General features: G+C 43.8%; 3 protein-coding genes across 14 annotated transcripts in view; 2 read left to right on the top strand and 1 right to left on the bottom strand.

The window, feature by feature from the left end:
* Positions 1–567: 567 nt before the first annotated feature.
* mastl (microtubule associated serine/threonine kinase-like) lies at positions 568–6,032 on the top strand (the record flags this gene model as incomplete). The annotated part of the gene is made up of 11 exons (XM_080514838.1): positions 568–735; positions 915–1,052; positions 1,139–1,278; positions 1,644–1,732; positions 1,831–1,937; positions 2,030–2,189; positions 2,295–2,449; positions 2,624–3,640; positions 3,735–3,876; positions 5,485–5,586; positions 5,875–6,032. 11 exons carry the CDS (start codon positions 568–570, stop codon positions 6,030–6,032), a joined length of 2,376 nt encoding a protein of 791 aa, XP_080370964.1.
* A 1,901-nt stretch (positions 6,033–7,933) lies between these two features.
* On the bottom strand, positions 7,934–14,757 carry acbd5a (acyl-CoA binding domain containing 5a). 4 transcript variants are annotated; one of them, XM_080514874.1, is made up of 13 exons: positions 14,656–14,757; positions 14,250–14,378; positions 13,330–13,450; positions 12,554–12,626; positions 12,335–12,452; positions 11,687–11,911; positions 10,835–11,029; positions 10,507–10,595; positions 10,199–10,388; positions 9,865–10,067; positions 9,614–9,673; positions 9,229–9,338; positions 7,934–9,118 (listed from the first exon to the last, which is right to left on the bottom strand). In XM_080514874.1, exons 2-13 carry the CDS (start codon positions 14,347–14,349, stop codon positions 9,106–9,108), a joined length of 1,497 nt encoding a protein of 498 aa, XP_080371000.1. In that variant the 5' UTR covers positions 14,350–14,378; positions 14,656–14,757; the 3' UTR covers positions 7,934–9,105. The 4 variants fall into 4 exon arrangements, with proteins under 4 accessions (XP_080371000.1, XP_080370998.1, XP_080370999.1 ...); XM_080514872.1 differs by having other exon boundaries at positions 10,199–10,400; XM_080514873.1 differs by having other exon boundaries at positions 10,826–11,029.
* Positions 14,758–15,783: 1,026 nt separating this feature from the next.
* The window catches only part of abi1a (abl-interactor 1a), a 48,442-nt gene continuing 41,873 nt past the window's right edge, over positions 15,784–22,352 (top strand). For all 9 annotated transcript variants that reach the window (XM_080514932.1, XM_080514934.1, XM_080514937.1 and 6 more), the window contains exon 1: positions 15,784–16,014. In XM_080514932.1, the coding sequence (XP_080371058.1) occupies positions 15,898–16,014 (117 nt within the window). In that variant the 5' untranslated portion in view covers positions 15,784–15,897. The remainder of the gene's footprint in view (positions 16,015–22,352) is intronic.

Below are 22,352 nucleotides of genomic sequence, written 5' to 3' on the forward strand. Positions count from 1 at the left end.
GTGAAGAGGATGATGGTGAGCAGTGCTGATTATACAGTCTGACAGCAGCTGGAAGGAGAGACCTACAATATCTCTTCTTTACACATTTTGGGTGACGCAGCCTGTCATGGAATGACCTCTCCAGACTTGTTATTGTGTCCTGCATGGAGTGTGAGTCGTAATCCATCACCTATGATAGCTCAGCCGTCATCCCTCTGTCACCGCCTCCACTTAGTCCAGGGGGCACCCCGGTACAGAGCCGTTTTCTTATTGCGCAATCTAAAGTAATCCTCGATTAAATTAAATCAATCACAAAATTAAAAACTATCTCAGAATGAACAAGAAAGATATGTACCGATTACTATGTCCAAACGATATTCATCCCACTGTCAAATTCAAATGTGTTTAAGAATTTGTGTTCAGGCACTATGCTTAACACCTGCAATGGCCTCGTGACTCGTGACGTCAGACGACCCCCTCGAGAAGCAGAGAATTCAAATTTCAAAACAAACTCGTTGTTGTTTTTAATCCTGTACTGTTTTTACCTTCAGAAGGAGACCTCTTGCGGTCGTTATATCCAACTAAAAGATGGATGTAGGGGAGAGCCGCGGCTCGGTGACAAACGAGAAGTCTGTGGAAGTCCCTAAACCTCCTTCCATCGATGATTTCACGGTGTTGAAGCCGATCAGCCGCGGAGCCTTCGGGAAGGTCTACCTCGCTCGGAAGAAGTGCAACGCGCGTTTATATGCCATTAAAGTGAGTCAATTCAAACTGCTGTGCCGTACGCTTTTACATTCTATTCGTGATATTAGAGCAACTCACGACAAAAAAAGTTATACGAGGTTGAGGTTTTTTTTCCCCCCAGCATGCATTTCATGAAAAAAGTCGAAACATCGAGAAAAAGAAAAGTCGAATAAAGTCTTTTTATTCTTCAGGTGATGAAGAAAGCCGACATGGTCGATAAAAACATGACGGGCCAAATGAAGGCAGAGAGAGACGCACTCGCTTTGAGCAAAAGTCCCTTCGTGGTTCACCTGTTTTATTCTCTTCAGACAGCCACCAAAATCTATCTGGTAACACCTCCAACCAACATACACGGTTTATTTTCTACGTTGCAGATTCATATTTACGTGTGATTGTTATTTCCTGCCTTGCATAGGTAATGGAGTACCTCATTGGAGGGGATGTCAAATCCCTTCTTCACATTTATGGATATTTCGACCAGGACATGGCTGTGAAATTCATTTCTGAGGTTGCACAAGCTTTGGACTACCTTCACCGCCATGGAATAATCCACAGGTACTTTGACTTCGTCCATCTATTCATCTTCTGTACAGGGTCTCCAGTCCATTACAGGGCAAACACACAATTTAGGGTCACCAGTTAACCTCACATGCATGTTTTTGAATCTTCACACACAGAAAGGCCCATCTGTTATTTGAATCCACAATAATCTCGCCGTGAGCGGAAAACACTCACCCAACATGTCTTCAGCTGTTGTTATACATCAATAATGTTGAGCGATCTGACTGTTGACTGCAACCAGACAAGTACTCTATTCTCGCTGATGCTGGGTCTTTTATGTTTCACTCTCTATATACTTTGATACTTCTTCAGGTGTTTGCCAACGGTGTGTAACACTGAGTGATCATTATTCTTTTTAGGGACCTAAAACCAGACAACATGCTCATATCCAATGAAGGTCACATCAAACTAACAGACTTTGGCCTTTCAAAAGTCAAGCTTGACCGAGGTATGAAATCCCATCAGCTTTTTAAAAACGAAAACAAAAAGGTTGTTACATTATTGTAGTAATACTTCCTGAATGTGTCTGTGTGCTTTCTTTATCAGAACTGAGTTTAATGGATATTCTTACAACCCCGTCCTTGGCTAAACCAAGGAAGGATTACTTTCGCACGCCGGGTCAAGTTCTCTCCTTAATCAGCTCCCTTGGATTTGTAAGTGAACATATGTCATCATTCCCAAATTCTCTGACTTCACATCTAGTCAGGATGTGTTGGTAACTCTGTCCTTTCATTAAATCTCACAGAATACACCTGCAGCGGAAGGGAAGCGTCACTGCAGCACATCGGCTGTGTCCAGCCCCATGTCCTGTAATAAAGTAAAACAGAAGAACAACTCTCTCGGTTCTCCTGTAACAAAGAAAAAAGAGCAGCAGTGTTCTCCATGCTCCTACCCTTGGACGTTAGGTATGTCATGTTGGATATTAAAAGCCAGCATGTTGACTTTAAATAAAAGAAAATGCGTATGATATATTAACTTTTATTTCCTTTGGTTGTCTGTTCTTGTGACAGGGCCAAACAGTGGCGCATTTGGTCCCCACAATCTGTCAAAAAATCTGACTCCCACATTGCTGCAGAGCAGAAGGAGGTTTGAGACGATGAGTGCAGGCAGCACCACCGACACGGAGGGATGCATCAGTCCAATGTGGGAGGGCGAGGATGAGGAGGTCAGTGGCCATAATCCTAATGACCTGTGGGTCATTTTTCACCCAAAAAGTCATGTTGACTTTGCCTGGCGTGTCTAAAACTAGTTTTAAATTGTTACATATTTTATTTAACTTCAGTTCTTTGCTTGCTATGTTTCTGATGATGTTTGCTCTTTTTTTCTTCTTCTTCTTCAGAAAGAAAATGATCAAAAACTTAACAGACGATCTGAATCCAAAGTCCCTGAGCAGGACTGTGTCCCCACAACTTCAGGCACCTTTGCTAAGAAGTCGAGCAACCCATTAAAACCAGACCGCCGCACGGAAAATAGCTCGCATACCAGAAAACCTGAGGATGTGTGTGTCTCGATGAGAGATGGCTGTCGACCTGAAGTGCCCTCATCTGTGAAAAGAACATTTTCAGATCTGGGAAGAAGTCCTGAGCTCCCGGAGAGACGAGCCAAAAAGAGGAACACGGACTACAAGAGGTCTTGTGAGATTCCAGAGGAGCCGGCGAGGTTCCACACGGGCCTGACCGGAACCTTTTCCACCTTCCAGATAGAAAACTTTACCGTTTCTGCTGAGACGGCGGAGGAAGGTGAGGCTCCGGTTCCAAAGCGATCCAGCCCGATACGTGTGGCTAAAAGTCTGTTCTGTGAGCTGGACGAGCCAGCGGAGGATGTGTTTGAGAACGCGGGGACAGAGTTCTCGCCTCCTCCGGGGCACATGGATGTCTGCAGAAGCCTGAGTCTGGACTCCGACGGGTCGGCGCATGAGACGTCGCTCACGTTCGACACGTCGCTACAGTCGAATCCCTTCGCAACCAGCATTTCAGCCTCATACGAGAAGCAGCAGGAGGATGGGGACTCGTCCATGATTGAATTGCTCCCGCCAACTCCCTCCGCCGCCATCAACCAGACACCTAAACTCGGTCCTTTTGGGAAGAGAGCAGAGTCTCAGTGTTCATTGCTGAATCGGTTCCACGATGTCTCTGGTGGCGCGCCGCCGTCCCCCTTCTTCCTCAAGCCGCGGAGCGTGGTGGCTTTCCGCAGCTACTGTAGCTCCATCAACCGTTCCAACGTGTCCGCAGTCTCCCGGCTCAGCCTCGGGTCTCTGGACGGCATGGACATGTCCACGGCAGCTTCTCATCACTCCGTGTCCGGCACTGCGACGCCAGTGCAGCGAAAACCCAGCTCCAGCACTTCTCTCTGTCAGGTGGGGAAATCAATATGTGGGAATGGTATTTGAAATGTGATCGGTACTGAAAAGTACGTTTTGCATTGTACCTCATTTTCACCTCCCATGTCAGACTCCTCAGCCCATGTCGACCTCACACACCCCGTTCAGGACCCCCAAGAGCGTGCGGAGGGGGGCGCTGCCTGTCGAGGGTGCACCCATCCTCGGAACCCCCGACTATTTGGCTCCAGAACTTCTTCTGGGAATACCACACGGTAAGAAGAGAGAGAGAGAGAGAGACCCCACAGATACTCCTGTAATACAATGTTTTGATGAAGAATTGTCGCGTGTCACCCTGTGGCTCATGTGACCAGCGTCTTCTTTTAGTTTCAGGTATGGGTCAGTGTGGTAAGTTTGTCACGATGATGTTTTTCAAAGCGAGCTCGCATGTTTTCACCCAGCCTGCTAATAATGCTAGCGGAGCTGATGAGCTGACCCCCACCCCTCCACCCCACTGTTTCCTTCTTCTTCCCTCCCCTTGCATTGGTGAACAGAGCTGATTGGAGGGAGAGGGATGGGGGTATGAGACCGTGATTACAAATCGGGTGTTTTACGTATGGGGCCTCTATTTTGAAGCGGGATTAACATGCCTGGGGTTTTTCTTCGTGTCTGGCTTGTCTTCAGCAAATATCTGCATTCCTAATAGGTGATCGTGTGAATATGGTTATTAACTTGGACACTACCAAGGCTTTTGCAATCGATCTCTGTGGGCATCAACATCAAAGGGGCCAATTAGAAATGCTGCAGAAAACTATCCGACTGTATTTCTGTGTGAATTTGTTGGGTTACCATATTCATTGATGGAGCATCAGGTTGAATCTTGACCTTTTAATATCCAGGGGAGCAGCCCGGGTTTGAGTTCCTGTTATAGCTGGAAAGATTTCATGTGTGAAAACTGTCCAAGTCCGCAGCGCAACTCAACGCTGTATAAATAAAATTGAAATGAATTGAATATTTGCGGTGAGCTGTGTAAAAATGGAGCAGCTGAATAAACACCACTGCGACGAGAAGATCTCACCCCAGACACTTAAATGAATCGATGTGTTTGCAAAATGCGCATGGCCATTTCACACTGCAGTTCCTAAGAAAATGACTTTCAAGAATTTGATTTTTTTTCTACAAATTCTCACTCTCACTTTTCTTTTTTTTCTTTCCTTTTTTACATTTAAAAGGGTTTTTTTCTCTAACAATTTGATATTCAGCCACTGACACACTAAATGTGATCTAATAACTGTCTGACACGGTGTTAATAATTCAAATGTTCATCAAATTCATGAGAATGACGCTGTGTGATAAACAGTGAAAGGAAGTGAAATGCTAATGCTGATGTTGCGTCTTTATCATATTAATTTGAATTATATCAGGGGTTTTTATTTTGTTTGATTTTATCATTCGGGTTAAAACAATCGCTGTTGAACCCAATCAGTGTTTTCTATGTGGCGTTGATTCCCAGATGCTCCTTCCTTCAATCCTCAGCTTAACATCAGCAGCTGCTTCTGCCACCTCAGTGCACATAGTTCCAGTAGTTCTCTCTCTTAACAGGACTTCAAACTTCGATAAAATGTGAATTATCAGCTTTTTTTCTTCTCCTGTTTGTTTGTTGGTTTTCCTGGCACGCCACCAGAGTGCATGGTGGACTGGTGGGCGCTCGGCGTGTGTCTTTTCGAGTTCCTCACAGGCGTGCCGCCGTTCAACGACGAGACGCCTCAGCTGGTCTTCCAGAATATTCTCAACAGAGGCGAGTACCAGACCTCGACCACACGCAAGGGGGGCGGAAGCATAATGAACCCTAAATAAATGAGAATCATTGCCAATCCTTTCAGATATCCCCTGGCCTGAGGGGGAGGAGGAGCTGTCTGTGAACTCCAGGAGTGCCATTGAAATCCTTCTAACTATGGACATGACAAAACGGGCGGGACGAAAGGGTGAGGAACACCTTCCCATTTTTGTTTCTGAGTGTAAAGATACACTCAAAAGTTTCAGTTTTAAAATTAACAAAATACGTGCATTGATTTTTCATTTCAGAGCATTTAATGACTTAAAGTAGCACAAAATGATGATATTTTCTGGTGGTTTTTGTGGTTTTTCGAAGTTTTTTTGTGCCAACACCAATGGATCCTATCCTGCTGTGACTGAAAGCTGACAAAAAAAAAACAAATCTTGATTCTTGTGTTCATGTGAGGTGTGTTTTCTTGCCATTTACCCTCCACCAGAACTGAAGTGCCACCCCCTGTTTGAGGGCCTGGACTGGGACAACCTGCACAACCAGGCGATGCCGTTCATTCCACAGCCAGAGGACGAAACGGACACCTCGTACTTTGACGCCAGAAACAGCGCGCAGCACATCGCCGTGTCCGGCTTCAGCCTGTGAACACGCTTTGGCGGTCTGAGTTCAGCTGGACAAAGGTTGCATGTTGACCTCGGCATCACTCTCCTTCCCAGTCTGACTGTTGTTACTAAGAAATACACAATAATAATGTGGATTTTGAATGTTTGCTGTTGTTGTTTTTAAAAGAAAACACAATTTTTATATATGTGCAATTATAAGAGTTATAAGAGACAGTTACAAGCACACACTGTTGACATTAGGATAATTAAAGATGCGGTTTGATTCTGCTTGATAATATAGCAGTCATGTTTAAAATGTGTGTATCTATGTCATCTTTCTCTCTCATTGTGACGCACTGCTGCAGTTAGCGTTGCAATGCTTCTGATGAAAAACAGACTAATATATTGTCAAATGATACTTTTCATTTGTATATCTTGCAAGTTACAATTATTCTCAATATTTTAAGACTTTATATTATTCCGAGAATGTTATTTTGCTGCTTTTATGTTATTTTTGTTTGTAGGTTTGATGTTGTGTATTTCCAGTTGTTCCACACTAATAGTTTAATTTTTATGTTTTGACTGTAAGAGAAAAGATAAATACAAATAAAATGTGTTTGTAACATGATCGGATGTTTATGGTTCCATTTGGTGACAACACGCAAGCTTTCAAACGTAGAAAAGAGAAGCATCAATTTCCAATTTTCCATCTGCTGTTCCTCATCTGCCCAACAGGGGTCACTGTTTCTTTGAGTATCAAGGTCCTGTGCGCTTCTCCTTGATGTTCAATTAACTATGCAAAAATGGCTGTGCCGTCCCGACGATCTGATTGGCCGAACCCACCAAGCACACCGGTTCTTGCGGACGTCGCCTGGGGGTCAGGGGGGCGTGGCCATCCTTCAGTGCATCTTAACTGGCAAAGTACAAAGTGTGCTTCGTTTTTAAACAGGGAGGCAAGACTTTGTTTTTGTTTTTTTACTCTTGTTTCTTAGGTAAGTTGGACCCCTGCGAGAACAGGGTGATTTGGGTAATTTTACAAATATATATATATATTTTTAATAGAGCTTACTATTTGATTTATGCATCCACCCTTGGTTTGTTTGTCTTCACTTGAGAACTTTGTAAATTAACTAACTTTTCGCTGAGAAACTGTTATTGTGTGGCTACTTGGACCATTGAAGGATGGCATTTATGTTGCGTCGTGGCAACACCTACGCTGGGCAGTAAAGAAGAATTAACATTGGATGATGATCGCAGCTGAGCGAGAACAGTTTGTTAAAGCACATAATGCGTCTACACTCTAGCATTTCAGATAAATATTAAATGTTTCAGGCTGGACTTTGCACTTCAAGTAGAGAAAAGCGTGTTGCTTGCTGTATTAAGATTATTGTGCAGTCTTTATACTGCTTTGGCCCAACAGTTCATGTTGGACGCTGCTTTATGAGAATTAGGTCAAATGTTTAAATATGTTTAATGTCACTGGCTCTTAAATGACTGAAGTGAAAGTGATTATGGTTACACCCTTCACCCTCTGCTTTGTCTGCTGTTGCTTATAAAATAGTACATTGTCATATAAGTGAGAAATCCCTGGTTGAAGTCCAGTTTTATGAGTGGAATTTCCATGTTCTCCATGTGCATGCTTCGATTTTGTCTTTATTTGTTCTCACAGTCCAAAATCATACAGGTGACGTTAATTGGTGACTCTAAACAGCTTGAAGATGTAAATGTGTATTTACATCTGACCTGTGTAAGTGTATCCTACAATCATCCAGGAACCCCAGAGTTACATGAAATATGATTCCATTTTCTTTGAATGAAAGCAGAATCTACATTTATCAACATTCTGAGGTGTGCACAGTAATTCAGACCATACTGTTCATTGGTTTGCTGTAGGATGTATTTATTTTAGTCGTGTTCATCTAAAAAAACGGGAACAAACTTGAAAGCTTTGTGAAAACTTTATTTCAGGCTGAGATTATCACATGCAAACACCACTCTATCCACAGGCAGAGAGGGTGTAAAAGCCTTAGTCCATTTCAGTAGAAAGGTAAACTGTCACGTCTCTTATTAAAACATAATGGCTCTGGACAGATTAGTACTATTGCAGATGCCAAACTCTGTCAATATAATATTCTACATTAATAATACACAGGGATGCAATTAAAATATTGCATTTGGATCTGAACTGTACAGCTATTGTACACAATTTAGAACTCGCTGCTTCCGCAGGCAATTTATGATCACTCCCCCCCCAAAAAAAAATCTTTTCACCATATTCACACACTCATTAACAAGTCACACGTTCAAATTATACATGGAGAAACATCACGGCGTGAACAAGCACAGACTTTAATGAAATAACAAAAATCGGATCACCTCATGGATCGTTCACGTAGTTTGATTTCTATCAATTTGGTCCAGAACAACATGGGTTATGCTACAACATGTGAATGTGAGACCTCGTAATGCCACCAACCAATTAATCGACGTAGAGGCACTTCTTCTAGGACAGTGAAGTGAAAAAAATAAATGGAGGAGACCGCATGGACGTCGTGCAGCAATGATGAAACCTCGTCTGACCTACACATTTAAAACACGGACCTCAGCGGGACTCTGCCGGCCTTCATTGTATCTGCCGCTAAAAGCAATAAATATTAAATTAATGTCTGAATTAAAGACTCTCACTGGACAGTATATTATTACATTCAAGCCTCACGTCTATTCTAGCCTTATTACAACCGTTTTTTTTTGTTTTTTTTTTAATCATAGCAGCATTACGTCTGGGCAAATTACATCAAGCATTACAAAAAACAAAGAAAAAAACAAAACACGCCAAGTTTTGATGCAGCAAAACCATTTTGAGTAACGTAAAGAAGTGAAAGGCTTCACACTGCTATCAGTCCAGCTGTAGACTTCAAGAGAGACAGTGAAGTGGTTTCGTCATGAAAATGGGTTGAATGATCACTGGCTGCCGATACAACCACCCTCCTCATCCTCGCCGCCTCTCACTCGCTACCCGACATGCCTTCTTCATAGTGCAAAAGCAAATATCTGGGCTGTGGGGCGTAAAGCATGGAGGGGGGGGGGTTACAGTCATGACGATGCCCGCCGGGGAATCAGTTGATTCGTCTGGTGAAGAGAGACGGAGCAGGAAACAAGAAACATTAAGTTAGATTTCATATTTGAACTAAAAAAAAAAAAAAAAAAAAAGGTAATATGTTGTAAACTGTGTTTCAGACCTTCTCCTCCTCTGCAGGTACGCACGGACGAGCCACTGGACCACAAATGGCCAGATGACCGCAAAGGCCAGGGTGGTCGGAGAAATGTCGAACGGCCACCAGGAGGGTTTCTGAGGAAACATTTTTTTACAGATAAGTTTGGAAATTTTTTCCCCCCCTGAAATTCGTAGACATATTCTGACAACAGATGGTAACGAAACACATAATCATCACTCTACATATAGAACCAATTTACCAGATTTACTCTTGAATATCTGTATATTTTCACTGAATTCCTATTCATTCTCTGCCCGTGTTTATTGATGTGAAACACTCGGAATGGCCTTGTTGCCGTGTGTGTTGTCATTTCACCCAAACACACTTAAAATTTAACAGGCTTGTTTACCCGACTCCTCCTGCTCGCCGGCGGCGACGTGAACGTCGGCGAGAGCGCCGCTGACCTGGCCTGCAGTGGACAGAGCAAAGGGACACGTTATGGTTGCGTAACGAAACACTTCAGAGGTTGTTTGTGCTTGTGGCCATGTTTACCGAGTCAAAGTACGACCTCCTTATCCTCACACTTTATATGAAGTTGAAGCTTTATCCTCATTTTGGAGTGTACGCACTTCCTATTCTGTTATTTCTGCGGGAAAATACCTGGCTGGCCGTCAGCGCCTCCAGGGTGTGCAGCCTCTCCAGGACGCTCTGCATGTCCTCCTGCAGTCTGGCCAGCGCCACCACGATCTGCTCGTTCAGGCTGCCTCCCCGAGTCCCCGGCCCCCCCCAGCGGGCTCCGTCCCCGTCCCCGGCGCTGTGCGGGGGCACGGCAGAGCCGGAGCTGTGGCCCGGAGACCTGGAGCCTGAAAACAACCCCCCCCCCAATGTGTTTTACGTATGCTCAAACTGGTTAAACTTCAATCAAGGCTCCAGTGGATGTACAACTTCAGATGAGGATATTGAAAGGATCATTAAACCCGGAGCGGAGCCTCACCCCGTCCCCGTCGGACCAGCGAGCCCCCTGCAGAGTCCACGTTCTGCCGGGGTCTCTGCGACATGGCGCCCCCGGCCTCTCTGTCCTCCCCCCCACACCGGACCCCCTGCGGCGGCCCCCGGCAGTCCGCCGGGGGCTCCTCCGGGACGTGATGGCCCTCCTCCTCGTCCAGGTCATCCAACGAGCGGTTCTGCTCGGAGTTCTGAAGGGGAGGAAGTGCAACGGTCATGAGCCTCTGGCGGACCCTTAAACATTTTTTTAAGAAGAAAAAAAAAAAATACACGAGCTCCTTCCAGAGCTTTACTCGCCTCTTCTTGGCCGAACTGGTCCACCGAGTCGCAGTAAACTTCACTGTCCGAGTCGCTGGCCAGGTGAGCGGGTCCAGACGCGCTCGGATCTGACGGGACGGCGGAGGAAAGAGGTAAGCGTCTCAACGACGAAGAGACGACACGATGCTCTAGTTCCGTAGTAATCAACTCCATTAAAACTCTCCCAGGAGCAGCTGGCGCGCAAAGAGTTAAGATTCAGGCGGTGCTGAAGCACACTAAGCAGATAATCTGATCACATGGCGCACACGTACAAGGCCGGGCACTCGGAGGCCATTCTGCGACAAAACAAAAAACGGACCTTGTTGACCTGCGTGGTGTCCGTTGAGCTGCGGCTCGACGGGCGGCGAGTCCAACGGGGAGCCGTCGCTGTTCAGGGCCGCCCTGGCGTGGCCCCCGTTCGTCAGGTGGACGGCCCCGTTGGCCACTTTGCCGTTAGGCAGCGGAACTTTGTGTCTCCTGGCTGAGCCTTTTTTCTTTGGTTGTGCCACAGACGATTTCTCATCTTGAGTGGAAAAAACACAAATCAAAAAATAAACAAACAACCCACCTCATCAAGATTTAATTAGGGGGGGGGGGGGGTAGGGTTAGTATATACTATAATATAATATACGACTATAATCTCAATTTTTTTTTCTCAGAAAGAAAGAAACAACCTTTTATTACTCCATCCCTAGTTGGAGTTGTTCGCCTTCACGTTTTTAACGTCGTATAATCAGTTTTGTTTAGTTTTTCATTAGTGTTTTGAGATCTAAATAACTTAAAAACATTAATGTGCGATTTTCCACCAACAGTCAGATACACTGATCACTTACATGTGCAAAGTGAAGCAAAGTAAACACGAGTGTAGTTCTGTCGTGGGGCTGTGTGTGTGTGTGTGTGTGTGTGTGTGTGTGTTAAAAGTGCTTCGGTAACGTTCATACAGACGCCGCTGGAAGAAACTCAAAGCAAAGTCCCTCACAAAAACAAGTCCAGGTCTGGAAAATGATTTGGTAAAATGAACCACTCGACAAGCAGACTACTTGGTGTGCGGCTCGGTGCTCCAAAAATAACAAGAGGACACTGTGACATTGACACGAGACCTGCTCTCAGCTGCTCATGACAGCAACACCACAGCTAAAACTGCCGAGACGCCCTCTGGGGAAAACTTGAAAAGAAATACCTTTTCTGATCTCAGGATTCTCAGTTTCTTCAGTGTCTTCTTCTTCTTCATCGTCTTCATCTTCTTCATCGTCGTCGTCGTCCTCCTCCTCCTCCTGTGGCGTTTCCTCCTGCGGGGGTTTGATCCTGGCGGGGCGCGTCTCCAGAGTACCGTTCATCTCCATGGTTCTGACGATGCTTTTGGCCACGCTCCTCGACGGCGCCGAGTTGAGCATGGAGCTGAATCCTGCACGGCAACGCAGAGTTTAACTCGCACTCCTGAATGCTTTCAGTTAACGGTTAAGACGGGGCGACTGCTAATGTTTACATGAGACTGTCAACCATTGACTTCAACAGTTTCCTCATGTTGAATGGCGCGAAAATAAACTGCAGCGTCTATTTCTTACTGCAGCGTCTATTTCTTACTGCAGCGTCTATTTCTTCTACTTAAAAAGCGCTAAAAGCATGTGAGCTACGGCACCAGACAGACTCTCCACTGCACCAGCAGACCCACGTTGACACGGTGATGTACTTGCCTTCCAACTGCCTAGCAAACTGTGTCAAACGGGCTGAGCGCACAACAAGAAGGCAAATCATAAGAAGGTTAAGCTCCGCGTGGCGTTTGCGACAAAGTGAAAGATTTGCAAGTGGAGGGAGGCGGCGAACCGACCTGTGCTCAGGTCGGAGATCTGGCAGATCTTCTTCTTCTCCTCCACCAGCTCGTAGAAAGGCCCGAGCACCCGGAGGAGCTCCTCCACCTCGTCGGTCATGGGCATGCCCTCCAGGATCTGCAGCAGAGAGGAGTGAGACCGACAGGAAGACACATGATGGACTGGAAGCTTGAGTGAAACTTTAAAAATGCACTGGCTCAACCTTTATACTCTCATACCAGTTTCATTTCATCAACGTAGGCCGCCATTGCTTCTTCCTTTGGCATCTCTCCGAGTGAACTCCACGCGTCCCTGCCAAAATAAAAGCCTGCATGAAATAACGCACAGTCACATCTTAAATAAACTTGAGTCTCAACACTTTTTCAGCTTGGCCTGCGAGTCAGCATGCGAGACGGCCAACTGTGATACTCTGGTCGGGAGCGCCAGGCCTCATGGGTGAGAGGTCACACTCCCGAGTCCAGAGATCAGCCAACACAGAGTAAATAAACATCTTGCTTATGTTTTCCTTTTTTTTTTTATAAAGCATTGATTTTCAAATAGGCTAAAAACAGTTATATAAAGTAAAATGGCAAGAATAGCTGGAATGGCCCAAAGAAATGATCAAATAATTTAGGAATACAGTGACAACGAGGAAACGCACAGCAGCTATAAATAGTTTAATAGATAAAGTGGTTAAATAGCTAAGGTGTATTAAATAGTAAAACAAGGAAACTATGAAAAAATAGGGAAATAATAAGTAGCTAAAAACTTCTACTAGAGGTAAAAATGTAATAATATATATTGAAATTGTACTGAATGATACTGAAATTGATGCTTTTTCTTCATTTCAGAGAATTTACATGTTTTGAGGCTCCAGAGGAAATTCAATCTATAAGTCTACAGTCTAATATTAAATTAATCAAGGTCAGAAAATGCCTAAAGTCATTTTTTGTGCGGCATACCACAGATGTGAGAAGGAATGCTGCACGCTCAACAAAAAAATATCAAACGTTACCATTTCGCTTTGCCGACTGCGTCCCAGAAGCCGGGCCGGGGTATATTGCACACCCCCACCGTGGCTTGTTTATAGTAACTGTAGAACTTGAGCATCATGTCATTTGAGGGTTGAAAGGGACCTGAGAGAAAGAAAAAAACCAAAACCTTGATTTTCTTAAAAAAGAAGAAGAAAAAAAGTGCACACTCAGCAGTCAGGTTACGATGATTCTTACTGACTTCTGTCTCTCGTGAGTCTGTAGGGGCTTTGAGACAGAGTCGACCTTGATAAGAGGCTGTTATGATACTGCAGAAAGCCGCTGCTGGGAGGAAAGTCCACTCTGCTCACTTACTGCTACGCAAAGTGGATTATTTTAAAATCGTAGCACAGCCAAGACAGACTGGAGTTGCTGCACTGCCCCTGTGATGGTCTGACATAAACATGGGCGGTGCATGCTGTGAGAAACGGGGTAAAAATCTAAAAGCTTAATGGTTTCCCTGTGTAAATCATCTGTCATGCAGACGTTTATTAACCCACCTGTCAAGTCATGTTTCTAGATTTAAATTAGAAAATTTTTGGTGTATTTTCATTTTTTTTTTATTATTAGTGTTCTGTACCATACTGCAAATATAGTATTAATGTTTACAGATTAAACTCAGATTAAGGGGAAAGTTCATTGGGAAGCACGTGTGGGTGTCTATCTCTCTGTTTGCCCTGTTAGTTAACTGGGATTGGCTCCAGCGCCCTGCAGGATAAAGGATGGTCAAGATGTCAAGGATTAAAAAAAAAAAAAAAAATCTAATAACTTGTGCAGTGGCCTTGCAGTTACATCTAGAGAGAAAATTCAGAACTTCAGCCACAGGAAATGTGTAGTTGTCTGTTTACTTTACATTTTCACAAACATACTGATTTGTGCAGAATTATGTGTGTGTGTGTCTCACCGTCCGGGGGTAAACTCTTGATGACTTTGACAGCAGCGTCAAACCTGACCTGGACCAGACGCCCATCATCCTCCACCCTGATGGTGTCCACCTCCATCATGTCACTCACTGACGGCTTACACGCACAACCTGCACACAGCAAACAAACACACGGCAACGGTTTAAAAAAAAAAAAAAACAATAATAATAATAACTGATTTAAACTCACTCCATTCTTCTACTCTCAAAAGCAGCTGACTTCAACTTGAGTTTCCCCAGTGTGTTATGACCACCAGTAGGAGGAGGTTGTCTATGTAGGACACAACATCCAGTGTGCGACACGGGTTTATTCACGCCCCTGTTTACGCTAAAAGCTACTTTGACGGCCAAAGTCTCGAAGGGAAGACTAAAGAATGACATTACTCACCGTTAAATTCACCGGCCTATCTGTTTGTCAGACGGCGACTCGTCTGAAGCCTTCGACCAGACGCCATGAACAGTGTATAAAGCCAGGGAGAGGCGAGCTGCTGGGAAATGTAGTTCTCTACGCGATCTGACGAGTCGGTCAAGTCCCACAATCCTTTGCGCCTATAAAAAACGATTTTTATTTTTTTTTTAGTTTTGACTGAAGCCGGCATTGTAAGAAACACGTTGGACGTTCGTCTTAAAATGTTAAAAATATTAAAGAGGGACAAATATTTAAATTTATATCATACTTCTATGATTTTGTTACAAAAACATTAATTCACTGGCTGCCAGTCATCGTTTTTAAAACTACATTTCCAAGCATGCTTCAGTCCGAGCCTGATAATGCCTCATGATAGGAACGGAAGAAATGAACTCCCACTCTTTCTTTATTTTGGAATAACAAGATTCATTGTGTATTTAGTTTGGTAAAACAAAAACAAACAAACAAAAACAAACCGAAGCTGGTGAACTATAGTGTTGAACAAGAATGTTGAATGCAATGTTATTATTTATTTATTTCATGGTGAACATTTTCAAATAAACAGCAAACAACACAAAACAGGACAGAATGGAAAGCACCCACATTCCTCAATGAAAGGTAGACGAAAGAAGATTAACTTATATTGTCTGCCCCTTTGTCTCAAATAAAAATGTTCTAGTTAGAAATAAAAGCAAACAGAAAATAACCAACAAACAAAATAAACATATATAGCGACCTACATAGCCACTCTTGCTTATGTATTTTACATTTTTCTGGAAAACACAAACGTGTGGGACAACAAACAAACAAACAAACAAAATAACATACAAACTGCAATAGTTACAACAACATGATTGAAAATATAAAACGATAGAAAGATTTGAAAATAGGGTAAGAAAAACAAAACAAATAAACACACAATGACTGCAAGCATTAATATGAGGTCATTATTTTAAGAGGATGGCGGTTGTTTTCAGACTGTGTTTTCACTGCAGAGTGAGCCTCTTCGCAGACACAGACGATCTCCGGCGGCAGGAGCAGCCACAGCGAGAGGCACCCAGGCAGCAGCAGGCGGAGAGGGAGAGAGCGAGAGAGCGAGAGAGGGAGAGAGGGAGAGAGAGAGGAGGGCTTTCTTTTTTTTCCCGAGGCTGATCTGGTTCTGTGGGCCGTTTCAATCAAAGGGAAGGCAGAGGGAAGGGAGGCTCTGCGGAGACATGTAAGATGGCAGAGCTACAAATGTTGTTAGAGGAAGAGATTCCTGCCGGGAAAAGAGCGCTGGTGGAGAGTTACCAGAACCTGACGAGAGTCGCGGACTACTGCGAGAACAACTATGTCCAGGTAGGAGTTTGTTCCAGGGTTATCTCTCTCTGATCCGCCTTTTTGTTCCGGAATGGAGGATTGTTGGGACAGGAAACATGGATAAAGAAGCTTTGTGGAGCTTTTACTTACACTTTGGAAACGCCGATTTTCTGTCTTTCTTCTTTTTTCTTTTTTCTTTCGGGACTATTTAATTCTCTGCTGCCCTCTTTTATTTATTCTCTTTACTTTTTCTTTCTTTTCTTTTCTTCTCTTTTTTAAAACTATCAATATAATTATTTCGCTGCTTCATAAACTACTGATAGACCAGGCCCGTGTGGGACAAGTTCCCCTACAAGTCCGCATGACTGCAACAGTTCTTTACATTCCTTGAGGTCATTAAACTCACCATTTAAACCCACAGAACCAACTGAAGTGTCCATTGGGAGGCTGCAGGGATGTGCTGATACACTGCGAGCACTTAGTGCATGTCAGTGCATGGCTTTTTATGATCTGCCGGCGCTGCCTCATATCTTCCTCACACTCAAATGTGTGTAAATGCCTACTACATGCATGGGAATCTGCAGAAAGCTGCACACACATTCGATTTTTAGAGGGTTGTACAGGCAGAGAGGAATGCATTGATTTGTTTTCTCTCTGCTGTCTCTTTCTTTTTTTCATTATAGATTATAAAAGCCCTGGCTTACAGCAGAATCATGTTATGAAATCGCCCATGAAGTTTGAGTGATATTCCGAGTTAAATGTGGGTGCAACGTCACTTAAAAAAAAAAAGAAAGAAAAAAAAAAAGAAGTCTCCCAGCCACTGATGGCTGTGCCAGTTTAATTTTAAGGCAGTTAACATCTGTGGTGAACCACGTCTAAAAAAAGAGGGCGAAAAGGAGCGACAGCTCTCTTTAGAGATCAAGCTTGAGTGACAGATATACTGAAGCGGTGGAAAGAAAACACAATCTTTTCAACAGGAAGACAAGCCACCATATCAGCTCCAGAGGGTGTGTCCGTTCCAGCTGTACTCCCCCAGGACTCCCTGTAATTTTGTTTTCCTTCCCTGTCCTCGGATGATTTGGCGTCGCCGAGCTCGGTGCAGTTTGCGGCCCACGCAGACGCTTCAAAACAGGACTCCTCGCAAGTTTGCCCTGTGACGAGAACATGACTATTCCTGTGCAGCTGCTGGCTGATCTCGTACAGTGCAGTCAAAGACACTGTGGGAATTTTTTTGCGGGGGGATTTTGTTTATCTCCTCCAGCTGTAACAAGGAGCTGGAGGCACCAGTCAAATTTCCCACGATGTCTCAGGGTTGAGATCCGTTTGTGTGTGGATGCGATTTACTGCACAGGACTTTATTAACATGTGTTTGTAACGTAAGCATTTACAGATTTCTTCCCACTTCATCTGGACTCCCCATGTTACTGAGTGTCTGATCAGAGGTGAATGTGGGAGGATGACTACGCTGTCACATTGCTCTCTGGAAATCCATTCATCGATCTTCTGAAGCTGCTGGAGCCGATCTGAGCTGAAGGGAGAGCACGTAAACTGACTGTGAGGCAGGACTAACCTCTCCACAGTGCAGCTTTTACTGTGAATTAAACAAACAAAAGCCGAAATTAAAATGTTCTCTTTTATTTTCCTATCTACAGTGTAAATCATTGGCTTCTTTTTGTGAGTTAAAACAAGTTTATCACTCAAAATTCTCCCCTCAGTCCGATATGATGCAGCTTGTCTATTTACACTTGTACATTGCTGAAAGCAGCTACGGTGAACGGCTAAATGTAGATTCTGTCTGAAACTAGTGCAAGTTGTTCTCACAGTGACTATAACAGTGTGATTAGTGTCATCTGGTGAAACATTAACCGAAACTGTTGCAAGTAACAAAGAGTTGTTGTTACGAACAGGCAAATAGAAGAAACATACAGTCTGTCCTATTTGATATGAGTGCTGTTTATTTTTCGTGTTTTCTTTTGCAAAATAAAACCATGAACAACTGCAGGAATCATCCTAATAGCTTCAAAAGAAATAATAATAAAAAAACAACAACAGGAAAAAAACATCTAGCAGGAGCTGCAAGTAGCAGTGGATCTTTGAATCAAAGGTGGTTTTACTGTCTGGAACTTTTAGAGCTTAAATCCCCAAATCAGAAGCCGTCTGAGGGTGTTTTGCCGGCGTTGGTTTGCTTTTGAAGGAATCTTTGTGTCTACGTCGACAAGCGGTGGAATCGGAGCGGATGACGGGCCGCTGCAGATCGTTAGCAAGCCCTGCACCTTTGAAGTGCTGACGTAAACCGGCGGGATTTGGAGGGTTTTTATTCGGTGTGAGGCGAGTGTCTAACTCACCGTTCGTTCTTTGCCAGCTCCGTCTGCACACTCGCACACACTCACTCACACACACACACACACCGACATGCCTCGGCTTGAACCTTCTGTCCTCTCTGCACTCTTCCATCCATTCTACTTCTTCTTCTCTGTTGTCGTCACTGCAGGTTTGTTGTGTTTAGCGCGCAGCCCGTCAGGCTGAAGCAGATGGTCGTGGTTCTGTTTAACCTCTCAGTTAAACTCTGTCCCACTTTCTCGACATGATGCTGGTGACTTTTTGTATGTCGAAGAGATGTTTTTTTTTTTTCCCCCCATTTTTTTTTGAGCTGTGTGTGCAACATATGACACACCGACAGGCCGGAGATTTGTTTCCTGTGTGACGACAAACAGCGGGTCACAGGTTATTCAGAGCGGGGTTTTCTTTATTTTAAAAATGTGACAGGATGTGTCCAAACTCCCCTGCAGATGCCTGACCTCTCCCTCCTTAAACGTCTGTCTTTTTTGGTCTAATGCTAGACTTCCTTGTGTTTTGGTTTTATTTTAAGGCATCATATTATTCAGCTTTTTTAACACTTCCCGCATCATCTCATTGGTCCAAAAACTGTTGTATTCAAAGTTTATTGCCACAAAACCAGCTTTTCCTTAATATTCTCTCCATTTGAAAATTGGATCATAGGAGCTGCATTCCGAATCTGCTGTGTCTGTATGAGCTGGACTGGCTCCGCCCCCACACATGCCCATCTAGGGAAGAGGAGGAAGTACTTCCTCTCATGGTGCCATGTGCCAGAGCAGAGCTGCCTAATTGTGGGAGGAGCCTACCTTGATTAGGATTGACTAAACCCCCCGATGACCCTTCATAGGGTTTGATTTCTGATTGGCAACACACCTTCAAAAAATTAGAAACAAGCCAGGGAGAGAGAGGACAGACTTTATTCACTTCTGGGATGTCATTCCAGGCATGGGGATGATTATTACTGCTGTAAAACCTTTAGAAAGTGAATTTTGCACGATATGTCCCCTTTAAGACACAATTTCTTCACACCGCCCATCTTGAGGTTCCCCAGACTTTGTCAACAACAGATTTGGATTGTAGTATTGACCTGCCTGTCGTAATGAAAGTGTGACTTTAACCTTTGTTGCAAGGACACAACTACTGTATGCAAAGTGACCACCTGGCTATGCTGGCAGGTCACACTGAGGGGGGCCGGACACAACCTCTCAGATTAATTCAGAACTGTGCTTGGGATTTAATTCACTTTTAAGGACATTCCCGTTCTTCTTTTGCAGACATTTGGTTGCTTGAAGCTCTTATTGACGTGGTGCTCGCTGAGTAATGAACCTGGATTTGACAGGTGCTGTTGCATTGTGGGATATCCACTTCACAGCTTTGAAACAAGACTGGACGAAAGAGTTGGATTTCTGTTTTAGCTGCTTTCATTTTTAAAGTCTGACAATGTTTTGAGAGAGCCTTGCTGGATAATTTAGCTTTTTTTCTTGAGAGATGATTCATAGTCAGATGACTTGTCGCTGGCCGGCTTCATACTTGATCCTGGTTTTCATTTTAACTTCTTGACCTGACAGATTGTCATTTTCATTAGAGCTGCACCCGTAAGAGTTTATGCACCGATCATGCAATGGTTAACATGTCATTACATAAATGGAAAATAAGTGAGACTGCTTAGTTAAAATTCATTGTGTCCCATGTGACGGCTTGTTTTTCGACACAATCGGACATAAACCATCAGGAAAATCTCAAAAAAATTTACAGGGGTTCTTTCTGAATGATCTCATAGCGGTTGGGGGTGTTTAAATCTGCTCTCAAGGGGAAAAAAGAAATAAAATGGTAGATTTGTCTGGCAAATTTTATGCAAATCTCTCAACATTCACGTCAACTCCAGGCAAATCTTGACTTAAAGCACAGTGAAAGTCTGTGCAACGTTTATGTGACACATGCAAAGTACCTATCCAGTATAATTTGAAGTGAATCACCATCTTTCCTTGCTCCTTGCCCTTTTTTTTTTCCATTCTCCAATTAGTAGTGAGCTGCCACAGCCCTGGAAGATAAAGGCTTGATACACCAATGTGCATCATTCCCGTGCATTTTCCACACATGCTGTAGGCTGTAGTCAAATCTGATGCAGAGCACAATGAGAAATTAAGGTGAAATGACGGTATGAATGCATATCTTGTAAGTTTCTCGGAGATCGTTGCAGGTTTTCAGAAGTGGTCCCTGCCACACTTTGTACAGTTACCAGAAACGAGGAGCTGGAAACCCGTCGATGTGTTGAACCAGGAGGTCAGAAGCCAGTTCAATGTCACGACTTCACCCGCTGAGCCAGCGAGATGCAAAACCGGAGTTTTAGAATCTATGTTTGAGATCAATGCGGACGGCTTTGTACTGGAGAGTCCTGACAGTCTCGCCCTAAGTCAGTAAATATTACAATGTTTTTTTCAACATTTCTCTGTCTTTTCTGGGTTACTCTGGAGTTCTCATTTCCTGTCCTCTATTCATCTCTCTCTCTCTCTCTCTCTCTCTGCGGCATGGCCTGGTTGCCTCGCAGCATGGAGAGGCCTGGCGGCTCTCAGCCTACCAGCCAGGCCATTCATCCTTTTGACCACCTGTCACCCCCCTCAGCTGACGGAGCTTGGTTTGGTCCAGACCGTTGCGCTGATCTGTCAAAGTGTAGAAAGTAGGAGTTTCACAAAACTGGATTAATGCCGCTCACCGCTTATAGTCGGAGTCACTGAATTTTGATCTCTTCTTTTAATTGCTCGGAGTGTCCTCCACTTCCTGAAATATGCAAATATTGTGTCACGGGAACCCGGCGGAGAGGAACTGACCTTGTGAAAATCCTCAGAGAACCAGATTCTTGTCGGTATTTTTGTTTATCGGTTAAATACTTGGTGTGCGTACAAAAGTACAGCCGCTTTGTGCCTCGACGAGCCAATCACCAAGTCAGTCACTAAAGGTTAATGAATTTCCTCCTTGTGCAAACTTCCCCTTTTGTGTCCTCCTCCCTGACATACCCCAGGAATTCTTAATCGCTCGCTCGCAGTTCTTCAAGGTCAGATAGACCTTATGGCCTTTCAGTCAGCCTCCATCTGCCCTGGTGGAGGAAGAGGAGGAGATATTATGAATTCACTTATCGTACACTGCTCTTTTTTCTTTTCTTTTCTTTTTTTTTCTTTCCGAAGAACCCAGACTTTGCTCAAGCTTTGATTTGAAGTCTTTATACTTCACTCGCTCCAGAGTCGCTTGCACTGTCTGGTCTCCTCAGGTGGCTTGTGCTGCTGTTCGCTTTTTGTAATTTTCCACAAGTTTCCTCCTTCACGATGTCTTGCTGTGTGAAAAAGGCTTAACGATGAGGTCACACAGAGTTCACAGAAATGGTTTCTTAGATGACACATTTGCATTAAAATGACTATTATTTCTACCAGGTCTTAGAAATAATACTATTAATAATACTACTTTGGCCACATTTCACATGAAAATCTTTTTTTTTTAAAGTACATGTTAAATATATTCTGAAACCATAGTATGTCCTATTCAAGACACGTGTTTACAAAGGTAAAAAGACATTATGATATCAGTTTAATAAAGTAATTAAGTAAGAATCTCGATTGAATTGAATTGACCTGTTTCTCCATGTTGGACGTTTGAATACATTTCAAGTCAAATTATGGTGATCAACATTAGAAATGTGAGCTCCATGTTTTTAATGGAACAAAGTTGACTTGAGCAGCGGTTAGTCACTTTTTAGATTTCGTTGCATATCCTGAGCAGCCCATGAAATCTCTCTCTGGAAGACGTCACAAGACGCTGGGTTTTCTCCCTTGGCTCTCAAATTGTCAGCTATTATACTTGCAAAATTGGACTTTGACATCCAAATTGCACTGAGCATTGTAAATCCATTGTTCTCACAGTGTCAACGGGGGAAATTGTCTCGTTATTTTTTTTTTTTACCAACCTCTTGTACAGATCTGCATAAAATGGGACATTTTCCAAAACCAGAAGCCGTCAGTGTGTGTATACATCCCAATATTACAGTCTGT

The sequence above is a fragment of the Blennius ocellaris genome (assembly GCF_963422515.1).
Source record: "Blennius ocellaris genome assembly, chromosome: 19".
Taxonomy (NCBI): domain Eukaryota; kingdom Metazoa; phylum Chordata; class Actinopteri; order Blenniiformes; family Blenniidae; genus Blennius; species Blennius ocellaris.